Raw genomic sequence first — 12,144 nt, 5'->3', positions numbered from 1 at the left:
ACACAATTCGGTAATTATACATTGAATTCTAAACAAATTTAATCACTGTCCACACCAATGTATGTCCCAAATGTGTCAGAAAGCAAAAACATAAAGAATAAGATGTGTAAAGTGATGGTGAGACACTGATCCAACATCAAGTCCACTCCCGACTGGTGCTAATCCCAAAAGAATCACACCCGGACACAAACACAACACCGGGCCCTGTTTTTGTCACAGGATCTGGTTCTGTATTTGAAGTGCAGGATCTGCACTTCAAATACAGAAATATTTGAAATTATTGATACATTTAGTACTAATCAGACAGCACCGGTGAAGATTTGTGTTTTGGAAGACAAAGTACAATGAATTTCCAAACATTATCTGTTTTTTTTTTGCATAATTCTCCTTCAGAGTCAGAAAGAAATCAGATTACTCACATCAGACTTAACTGTTGATCTGATAACTCCGGAATAATCAGATTTTTTTTCGGCGTGCGCGTGGAAAACATAACCACGGTTTCTAGCAGATTTGAAACTACGATGACATGTTTATGATATATACGAGTAACAAAGTATGATTTTGTTTTACCAATGTATCAGTCCAGGTTTGGAGTGATTAGATGATGCAAATGATGTGCAAACAGCTTAATTATCTGATTTATTTTTGATTTCTCACATCAGAGTTGGCAGTTTGCTTGTCATTTAAATAATATTAATGGTCCAGAAATCAGAGAATGATCCAGTATTAAGTAAGTACCGAAAATACACACGAAACGACCGAGTGCAAAGACGAATCCCGCGGTCATGGTTGCTGTGGTCACTCTCGCACATCATCAACACCTTTTTTTGGACAGGCATTGCATATATTCAGAGGACTAATATTCTCTGGTACAGTTACTCTTTAATTTGATTGTACAACAGTTAGATTGTGGTATTTTATCACGTAGTTTAGGCTTCAAACGTCACAGAATTAGTGACAAAAATATAAAAAAACGCAGCTCTTTTAGTGATTTTTCCTTCTCTAATTTGTGATAAAAGTTCTCTCATCTTATTCATAAATGCATAACAAACTAAACAACAACAGAAAGCCGTTTTAATCCCATGTTTTACAGTATAATATCATGTAACTCTAAGTATTCAGAACAAAACACTCTGATCAGATACAGATTATGTTTTAATGCAAATACTGAATATTCTGTGATCAAATACATTTTCAAAGTATCCTCTGTAATAATCCGATTGTGGCGTGATCTATACAAACTCCCTGATATGTCGTCCTGATTGTTCTGAAAGGCGTGACCACGGTGAGTGACGCCGTGCCTTAATAATAACCTCCCGTTTGGTGCGATCCGACCGGTCCGTCCGCTAAACCGGTCGAGTCTGATAATACCACACAACGGAAACCACGGAAAATAAAACCAATAAACAAATAAAACGTTCACAATAAAAGATGAGGAAAAGATTTAATCTGCAACATTGAGCTCCAGGTGAATGTGCAGGTAAAATCACGGCGAGAGATAACGCAGTGCAATACAGCGGCATCAGACTGTTCAACCGGTCTCCATGGAGATGTGTTTACTTACCCGGAATGTTCCACAGTGTGACATTAAACGTATTTCATCTAGATTTTATTCAATTACAACTCATTGAAACTCCATGTGGACTTTTTATTTTGCTTTGATTATGACATGAATTTTCATGTAATTTTGATATTGTCTCATTGATTTCTATTGCTATTTTTATTTTGAAATTCGTTCTCTGGTCATGTTCTGTGTTTGTCCCATGTTTTGTGTTTTATATATATTTTTAAAAGCTAAAAAAATATATATATATTAAAAAAAAAAAATTAAAAACACGCATTGTAACTTTGCCTTGTGGCGTCACAAGTTTAATGCCATGCTGCGGAATATTCCAGGCACGACTGCAAATTACAATAATTTTAGTAGTCGACTAGTCAATCGATTGTTTATATTGTACATTGACACTTTATTTACCAAATAAAGGTTGAAATGTGGCGACTGAAAGCGTTTAAGTCGAGAATATTTATGAATAAAGTGTATTATTGATGAAAAAAAATGTTTACTCTTTTTTGATATTTTGATCTAATAATGTACTGTATTTGATATAAAAAGGTCTAAATAGTCCAGAAAACAATTGCTGTGACTAGTCTACTATAAAAAAAAAAAAAAATAGCTTATAATCTGGACTATAAAACATATCAAAATACATCTTTATAACAACCTCAAAATGTAAAAAAATTCATCTATAATACACTTTATTTGTAATTATTCTCTATTTAAAATCCTTTAGTCACCACATTCCCCCTTTATTTGGTTGATAACGTGTTTAAAAAGTCAATGCACAATAGAAATAATCATTAGTCGCAGCCTTAACAACTACGATTATCAGTCATTGTGGACCATTCTTGTCGTATTGTCGTCTTCAAACACCTCACGACTGTTGCTTTAGCGACTCGTCAAACGCAAACACAAAAAACAAGCCCGTACGATCATCACTATTGTCCGTTTGGGGCTTCGTAACTTCATCTCCGGGCCAATGGGAAGGCGTGAAAAGCTGTTGCGGGAGTCAAACATCCTGTTGCCGGGTCAAAATAAAGGTCCTTGTGAAGAGGACGAAACCCAAGCTGCGGCCGAGCGTTATTACGACCGCGGTGCGTCACGTTTCACTCACAGTAACTTGAACGTTTGCCGGTCTGTTCGTGACGAGAGTTTTACCGGGAATGCCACGCCGATTCTCGAATAACCGTCCGCACAAAAAAAAGTTGCCGTGACAATACTTCTTTTTGGCCTCCATCAAATCTTCTCCACGTAGTTTCCGGGGAACAGGCCTTCTCGTCCTCGTATGCGGCCGCTCCACCAGCCGGACGGGTCTGAAAGGGAAAGACGGGGGTTGCGAGGAATGAATGAGTGATAAGAGAACGTCTGAGGACACTGAATGTGACGTTTGATGGAGATACACTCAAAACTAAACTAACTAAAGCTTGTAAGATCAATGTGTATTTCTATAAAGGCCTGGAGCAGCTTTTAACAGTGTCCGTGTCCTGAAATCTGACAGAAATCTGATTGTTGTCTGATTTCCGGAGTTATTAAGATCATTCGAATGTCTCGTAAACTGTTACACCTGATGTGAGTAATTGGATTTCTGCGAGGAAAGTGAGGCAAAAAAGGGCAAACTAAAAGGTAAAAAATAAATCAGTTAAAGGTTGAAAGAGTTTAGGTTCATTGAAATCAGAGAACCCAGATCTAACTACTGGGTTATCTGGTTATTCTAGTTGTCTGATTTGTACTGGCCATGTAAATGTGGTGTGAATATTGAAAGACCTGTTTACTTTTAATTACGGCTAAGGATACAAGCAAATGACTTCAGTGCTCGAGCTGAACGACTAAAATGCAACAAACAACAATCGTAGAACGCTTTGTAAATGAGGCCTTTTCTGATTTGGTTGTTTTTAGTCCTAATACAGAAGTTTAGATCTGGTTTTACTCCTGTTTTAGTTTGGCCTAAACATGTTATCTACTGTGAGGGGCCTCGCCTCCACAGATCTGACCTCTGATGTGACCTGTGGGCGTCACGTGCTCGTCTCCACGGAGATAAAAATGTGGAACGGTCCCAGCAATAACGTCCTCACTGAAAACAGCAGGTCCTCCACCAGAAAAGTTACATTTAGCCTTAGCACTTGATTTTGGGCATTTTTGTTTTTTATTTTTGTACTTTTTAGTTTTATTTTAGTATTTTATAAGACTTTATTTAAGTCCTATTTGTTTCTATTTCTTTTTTATTTCCTATTTTTTGTGTTATTTCAGTCCTTTTGGTTTTATTTTATTTTAGACCTATTGTTTTTTTAGTCCTATTTTAGTTTTGTTTTAGTCCTTTTGTGTTTTTATTTTAGTCTCTTTTATATTAGTTGTTTTTTGTTTTTATTTGAGTCCTTTTTTGTATTTATTTCGTATTTTTTGTGTTATGTCAGTCCTTTTTTTTTATTTTAATTCAATTTTTTTCTATTTTTCTATTTTTTTTGTTTTTATTTTTGTTTTTATTTTAGTGTTTTTTTGTTTTTATTCTAGTCCTATTTTAGATTTTATTTGAGAGTTTTTTTTTTTTATTTTAGTCCTATTTTGCTTTTATTTCAGTTTAGCTCTACATAAATCAAGTTGAAAAAAAATATTATTTTCAGATATGTTATTACGGAATCTTAAGAATCTCTGGTTGTTGTTGTTGTTGTTGTTGTTGTTGTTTTATGGCGGTTGGCATCCAATTGTTGCATTACCGCCAGACTTTATTCCTCAGACTTTTCGTAGTCCTCAGACTACAACATAAATTGCAGTATTTTCCTGATTTGAAAGACTTTGTGACGACCTTTAACCTTTATATCATCATCATCATCATCATCATCGACAGCCCCGTTGCCATGACACCCCTTTCACCCACAAACAGAACCATCAAACGGACCTTCTTTGATGAGTTCCACGATGTCGTTGGCCTCGAAGCTGATTTCGTCCGTGTCCTGCCCGACGTACTGGTACAGGGCCCGACATCGCGGGGCCAAAGGCGGAGGCTGAGCTTTAGGGGCCGGAGGGGTACGACGGTTGATGCTCAGTTTTCTCTGCTTTCTACAATGGAAAAGACGAAACACATTCACATTATTTTGTCCGTATTTCTATCACAATCTGGAGCGTAATTTAGTACACGACTGACACGTTTAGTCCAGTTAGTGGGAGATACAAATACGGCTGTTGATTGAGTTTTACTAATTAAAAAAACGGAGAAGCTTTAACTGAAGGATCAATATATTAGTCTGTTTTTGTGTGTGTTTCCAGTATTATTGATGTAGTTAGGAGTATTTAGTCTTGGGTAGAACTGGGAAAAATGACCAAAAAAATGACTAAAATGTTTTAATCAATCACAAGTATTGAGTCTGTTTTATTTTGTCTTTAAAAAATGTCTTTCACAATGAATTTCCTGAATAAAAACAAGGTAGACTTCCTTAAACTTAACTTAAACTTTAACCTAACTCACGATCCATTCAGTAAAAACGCTGGGCACATTTATACGACCAAAATTAATCAGATTACTCGAATAATCAGAGAGGATTTTTTCCCATTTTCTCTTTCATTTGTGTCTTTTTCTCTACAATTTGACCCAAGACCGTGAGATCACAGGAGAAAACTATCAATAAATATTATGTATTTATCGTTAAAAAGTCAAATTCAATACACAATTCACTGCCAATTTTAAAGATAACTAACTACATGCGTTCTTCTTTCTGTTGTTGCAAAGATAAATTGTTTAAAATCTCCTTGAAATAATAAGTCGATTGATATATACGATATATACTAGGGCTGTGGATCAGAGTCCCTCACGATTCGATACGCGGCTCACGATACGATAATATCACGATTTTGCGATACATGTGATAATCGATATATTGCTCATGATCATCTATGATGTATCACACATGTTTAAAGAACCCAATACATTTTAACAACATTTTTCTTTGTTAAACCTCGACCTGCACAAACTCAAAATGAAATACACCAATTTTAATTTTCAAAACAGTCAAAATGTCACATGTTTTGCGTAAACAAGTTTCCTTTCTTTAAACGGGCGACAAAATTGTAGCGCTGTGACAAAATGATTTGGGAAATTATACCAAAAATTACTTATAATATATATATCGATACAGCAGCCCATGAGATCAATACTGTATCACCAAATCTAGTTTCACCATATATTGATATTTCGGTATTTTGGCACGCCCCTAATATTTACCATATTTTCCAGACCACCGAACTATAAATCGCACCTTTTTTCATAGTTTTGACCGGGGTGCGACTTATACTTACATTTATACTTATATAATTATACTTCTATTCCGGAGCGACTTAAATGTGATATTATTTGTTATTTTCACACTTGCAACCACATTTCACACTCCAGTGCGACTTATATATGTTTTTTTTCTTCACTATTATGCATTTTTTGGCTGGTGTGACTTATACTCCGGTGCGACTTATAGTCCAGAAAATATGGTACTGTATATGTTGGTCGACAGACATGACCTTTATCAGTATAAGTTAGAAACAGTTCACAAACGGCTGTCAAATTGAGTAATTGGCCTATTAAGCTAAATACTTGTCTAAAAATGTGGTTCTACAGTGAATGCAGATGACGTTGAACCGGTTTCTCTACATATTCAGTTTCTCCGCGACGTGTCCCACTTCGCCCCACACTTCACCCGGTGGTTTTTGTGACTAACGCGACACGCCCTTCCCTCTCACCCTGACATGCCCTGGTCCGGGACGTTGAGGAAGTCCAGGTTGCCCTGCTGCTGCTGCTGATGCTGGGTGTGCGAGGGGGCCCTTTGGTTCCTCTGGGGGCCCAGTTTGGGGAGGACGGCGCTGGGGGGCTGGGCTTGTCTGGAGGCGGAGTATGTGATGCTGTCGTTCTGGCGGGATTGAGGGGCGTGGGAAAACTTGGCAGCGCCGTTCTGGTGACCTGGGGGAAAAAAACACGAGAAATGGTTCATGAAAATGGCTTAAAAGAGACTTATTATGATAAATAAACTACAATGAACCATCTCCATTCTCCTGCTTTCAACACACTACTGCTCCGACTCCTTTTTCACATGAATACAGTACATTTTCAGTTAATTCAGAGACTAATATAATATTTTTGTCTTTATTGAATATATTTGTCAAGGCATATTAGGATGAATCTGGTCTGAAGTTGAATTATAGACAATATTCTAGACATTCAGGACATAAAAAATTCAAATACAGAGACTAATAAACAAAAATGGCTCAAGGAAATATTGAAACCTGAAATTAAACCTTGTTAAAATGAAGTGTTTTAAATGTTTGGCACAACAGAAACACTCTCTGTTGTGACCTTTGCTCATCACAGCTGTTCATGGTCTCGGCCGTTTCATTTTTGGCGCATTTTCTCCTGAACAACGCTCTTTTAAAAATATTTGACTGTGGTTTTTAGGCATAAAATATCACAAATGTATTTTCACCAATATTATTTTCAAAGAAAAATTGTCGGAAAACTTGCAAACATGCACGAAATCTGACAAAAAGTGTAAATCCGGCAAGGAATCTGCCCTTGTGTACGCAACGTTTTGTCGCTAGATGAAAGATTCAGTGGGTCCAACCACCAAAACTGTCAAACTAGTCAAGAATTGTAGCTAAATCTTGACCATAAGTATATTTCTGCTTCTCACTGAACTGTCCAGTCCAACAAAACTCCACATTTCTCACCTCTGTTAGTCACGTGAGTCCTTCCTCCTCTGTGGCTCTGCTGGGCGCTCTTTCTCGAGGGCTCTGATCAAAAATGTACATTATTACCCCCGACATTCTCTTTTCCGTTTGGCACATGTTTTGCACTGACGTGACTCACTGGAGGATTTGGGGAGGCCGTCTCCCACAGTGACGGTGAGACACTTTCCCGCAGGTTTGACTTGGGCCATGTCGCCGGAGCCTCTCTGAAACGCCAGGACTCGAGTGCCTCCGCCGCCCCAGCCCTCCTTCTTCACCCTGAACTCCAGTCTGCAAGGAACAGAGGCCCAAACCAGACCAAGACCAGCGGTCACAAGTCAGATCCTTCAAAACAAGACCAAGACAAGACCTAAAAAAGACTAAGACCGAGACCGAGACCGAGACCAAGACCAAGACCAAGACCAAGACCAAGACCAAGACCAAGACCAAGACCAAGACCAAGACCAAGACCAAGACCAAGACCAAGACCAAGACCAAGACCAAGTCAAGACCAAGACCAAGACCAAGACCAAGACCAAGACCAAGACCAAGACCAAGTCAAGACCAAGACCAAGACCAAGACCAAGACCAAGACCAAGACCAAGACAAAGAACAAGACAAGACCAAAACAAGAACAAGACAAGACCAAGACCAAGACCAAGACCAAGACCAAGACCAAGACCAAGACCAAGACCAAGACCAAGACCAAGACCAAGACCAAGACCAAGACCAAGGCCAAGACCAAGACCAAGACCAAGAACAAGAACAAGAACAAGAACAAGACAAAGAACAAGACAAAGAACAAGACAAAGAACAAGACAAAGAACAAGACAAAGAACAAGACAAGACCAAAACAAAACCAAAACAAGACCAAGACAAGACCAAGACAAGACCAAGACAAGATAAAGAACAAAACAAGAACAAGACAAGACCAAGACAAGACAAAGAACAAGACAAAGAACAAGACAAAGAACAAGACAAGACCAAAACAAGACCAAAACAAGACCAAGACAAGACCAAGACAAGACCAAGACAAGACCTAAACAAGACCTAAACAAGACCTAAACAAGACCTAAAAATGAACAAAACAAGACCAAGACAAGACCAAAGCATTTACAAAGACGCTTACGTTCAATATACAGAATTAGCTTTTTAGCGCTGGGACCAGACACAATTTCCACGAGACATGATGAGAAGGGATCCTCAAGAACACATTTTGACCAATTTTATGTTATTTTATAGTTTTTTTGTCATTGTAGCCCTTGCTTTTTGAACTGCAACGTCTCAGCTCTGTCAACCCAACTTTTTTCTGTGACGAAAATGCACCAATTTAACAATGCAACAATGGTTTTTAATGTGTTTAGTCTTTTTTCTCTCTCTTTGCTGCAAAACCAACTGCCTTTTGTAGCCTATATACCAGGGCTATTCAACATAAGACCCGGGGGCAAATCAGGCCCGCCAAGCAATTTAATTCGGCCCTCAACCCATCTTCCAAATATTGAAAACATTTAATACAAATGTTGTTCACTGGTTTAATTCTGCGTTAGCACTAGAAAACATCGGCTTGTAAAATGTCCTTCAAAGTACATGTTACATTCAAATGCTCTTCAGTTCCACCTTTTATTTACATTTGAAATCACTGCAAACCAGCGCGACCTGCTGTTTACACACCGGGATCTCCAGGGAAGTTGTGCAATGTGGCTTTAAGATTAAGTTTGTTTGTCTCTGTTGCATATCGACACAAAAGTCGAACCTGTAAGATGTCAAACGGCACGGAGAGCGCGGGTTTCCGGGGGTTTAACGACTGCAAACGAACGCCGTACCTGTCGGAGAAGGAGACGGTCAGCTTCCTCTGGGTCACTTCCTCGTAGCGCTTGGACAACAGGCTCAGGAACTCGGTCTTGAAGATAGACTCGAGCAGACTGTCGTATTGGGTCTCGTGCAGGATGAAGAAGTCGTCCTGCCGCGTGCTGAAGTCACAAAACACATGTATATTCCTTATTCTAACATACTATAATGATAATAATAATATGTGTTGGCATTCACAACCTCAAACACAAATTAAATAGCCTGTATAAGTCGGTAAATATGAATCTACATGTCTAATCTGGTCAAAACGTGGATGCATCAGTTTCCCACGTCACCCAGGCGATGATCTGGGGACCCCCTGGAAGTGTCTTGAGACCTCTGGAAGTGTCTTGAGACCCCTGGAAGTGTCTTGAGACCTCTGGAAGTGTCTTGAGACCTCTGGAAGTGTCTTGAGACCTCTGGAAGTGTCTTGAGACCCCGTGGAAGTGTCTTGAGACCCCTGGAAGTGTCTTGAGACCTCTGGAAGTGTCTTGAGACCTCTGGAAGTGTCTTGAGACCTCTGGAAGTGTCTTGAGACCCCGTGGAAGTGTCTTGTGACCTCTGGAAGTGTCTTGAGACCCCGTGGAAGTGTCTTGTGACCTCTGGAAGTCTCTTGTGACCTCTAGAAGTGTTTTGAGACCCCGTGGAAGTGTCTTGAGACCCCTGGAATTGTCTTGAGGCCCCTGGAAGTGTCTTGTGACCTCTGGAAGTCTCTTGTGACCTCTAGAGGTGTTTTGAGACCCCGTGGAAGTGTCTTGAGACCCCTGAATCCGTTTGACAGCGCAGTACCATTTCGGCCATCTTTTATACATCTGAAACATAAGTCACATCCCCTGTCCCTGCTTTGACTTTTCCTTTATCTGTGACTGATCAGAACAAACTACTTGATATTCAACCTTTTTAATCAAATCGATCAGTAGAAATAAGGCTACTCGATCACGCTGTAGTCTGTTTTTTTGCGTTTGGGGGACGCGATCGCCAGCAGCAGTTTTTGTTATGCGGCTGACGCGACTGAAAAAGGTTGAGAAACAGTGCTCTAAATAATCGATTAGTTGCAATTAATCAAGCCTAATCCATCATTCATTGTTTAATTCCTTGACTTTTTTAACCTTTTGAAACCATTTCTCGTCTTCTTGCAGAGCGTCTCAGTGTGTTCTCTGTGTGTGTGTGTGTGTGTGTGTGTGTGTGTGTGTGCGTGTGTGTGTGTGAATATTTGGGGTTGTGCAGTCTACATTATTAAGATTAAGTGCATTTAGGACTCTATAGTGTAACTACAAATGTTCTTTACCTGAGGGAAACTCCACTGATGCTCCCAAACTCCAGTTTCCTCTTCAGCACCTCCTTTATCAGGCCTTTGTCCGGCCCTTTCTTCTCCTTCTCTCGTCCAATCAAATAGATGCCTTTGGGGGTCAGGATCAGATCTCTCTTGATCATCTAAGAGCGAAAAGAGGAAATGAAACGACAAATACGGAATAAAGGAAGTGCTGTGCTTAAGTCACAGTTCTCAAAATCTGTGTGAAATACTTTTACATTCGACTCTTAAAAGTACATTATTAAACGTACCTCTAAACTTTTACTTTAGTAGATTTTTTCTTTTTGCTTCTGTGTCTGTACTTTTACTTAAGAAAACAATACTTCAGTGTCGTGCGGTCAAGGCAATCAGTGATAGGCCAATAAAATCTAAAACTACAGTTCACTTCTGCTGCTGAAGCTTGGCTCAAGTCAGGTGTCTTTTAGTGACCTCTACAGGCCGCTGAGCAGTACTGCAGTAAGCTTGGTTCTTCTTCTCCTGCAGCTGCTCAGTCTGTGGGCGTGTTCAGAGGCCCGTTCATGCTCCGCCCTCTAACATGAGCTTTTTAGAATCAAAGCGGAAAATAATCTTTTAGAGAAAAGTGTTTGTAGCTCTGTTAATGTTTATAATGATTGGCTGTTAATTAGAAATACAGGCATTCATTTAACAACATAGAACGCTAATTTGTGTAATCCATTTGTCAATTAATTTAATCCAATCAGTAGTTTGTTACAGGTATGTAAGTTTGGTTCGGTGAGAAAGGCCTTTGCCCTTCACACAGGAGTCCAGGGTTCAAAGCCCCTCTTTGCACATTCTTTATCACTTTTGTGTTATCAACTACATATTGAACACCCCAAGTCTGCTGGTCCATCCACGCTACTGTAATACTTCCTCCACTGCTGCGTTTAGTTTCAGCTTTAGTCCCAGTTTAGTCCTGATGTACAGTTAGTCTGGTCCTGTTCTAGTCCTGTTTTAGTTTCAGCTTTAGCCCCAGTTTAGTCCTGCTGTACAGATAGTCTGGTCCTGTTCTAGTCCTGTTTTAGTTTCAGCTTTAGCCCCAGTTTAGTCCTGCTGTACAGATAGTCTGGTCCTGTTCTAGTCCTGGTTTAGTTTCATTTTTAGTCCCAGTTTAGTCCTGACGTACAGTAAGTCTGGTCCTGTTCTAGTCCTGTTTTAGTTTCAGCTTTAGCCCCAGTTTAGTCCTGACGTACAGTTAGTCTGATCCTGTTCTAGTCCTGTTTTTTGCCGTTCTAAAACATTTAAAACACTGTAAGTTTCACCTTGAATCGTCGGTCGAACTTGTTGACGGAGTCGGCGAAGTCCACGCGCTCCCGTTTGGCCAGAAATTGTCGTAATTCGGGCCTTTGCTCCAGACCGAGATAATCCCCGACAAAGTTCCTATTGATGCTGTTCCTCCTCCGCTCTTTGGAGTTGTACAGGAGGTCCGAGGCTGAACACCACAAGAACGAAGCACATTTGTAAAGACATTTGTGCAAAAAGTAGCTCCGAGATTGATCAATACAAGCAAAAAACGTTGATATTGACATGAAGATTCTATCGATCCAGGCTAAGTTAGTCCAGGTGACTCGTCTGAGCAGTTCATTGGTTGTAAACTGACCTTCTTCTCTCATTTGCTCGTACTTTTTCCTGGCGATGTAGCGTCTCCAGGATTTTTGAATGATTCGGGCAAAAGTGTCAAACTTTCTCTCTCTCATTTCTTCAAGAAGGAAAAGCTGCAAGCAACAAG

General features: G+C 39.6%; 1 protein-coding gene across 1 annotated transcript in view; it reads right to left on the bottom strand.

Moving 5' to 3' along the window:
- Positions 1–2,758: 2,758 nt before the first annotated feature.
- myo1f (myosin IF) overlaps positions 2,759–12,144 on the bottom strand; it is a gene marked incomplete at its 5' end in the record, with an annotated part of 58,309 nt that continues 48,923 nt past the window's right edge. Inside the window, 9 exons of the mRNA XM_072438052.1 lie at positions 2,759–2,871; positions 4,452–4,612; positions 6,281–6,497; positions 7,262–7,324; positions 7,401–7,549; positions 9,082–9,228; positions 10,395–10,540; positions 11,678–11,847; positions 12,016–12,130. Of these exons, the coding sequence (XP_072294153.1) occupies positions 2,795–2,871; positions 4,452–4,612; positions 6,281–6,497; positions 7,262–7,324; positions 7,401–7,549; positions 9,082–9,228; positions 10,395–10,540; positions 11,678–11,847; positions 12,016–12,130 (1,245 nt within the window). The remainder of the gene's footprint in view (positions 2,872–4,451; positions 4,613–6,280; positions 6,498–7,261; positions 7,325–7,400; positions 7,550–9,081; positions 9,229–10,394; positions 10,541–11,677; positions 11,848–12,015; positions 12,131–12,144) is intronic.

This window comes from Eucyclogobius newberryi, unplaced genomic scaffold, assembly GCF_026437365.1.
Source record: "Eucyclogobius newberryi isolate DKJ021-1_F unplaced genomic scaffold, fEucNew1.0.hap1 SCAF_9, whole genome shotgun sequence".
Classification (NCBI taxonomy): Eukaryota; Metazoa; Chordata; class Actinopteri; order Gobiiformes; family Gobiidae; genus Eucyclogobius; species Eucyclogobius newberryi.
The sequence above is the reverse complement of the archived record's forward strand: the minus strand, read 5'-3'. Positions and strand labels throughout refer to the sequence as shown.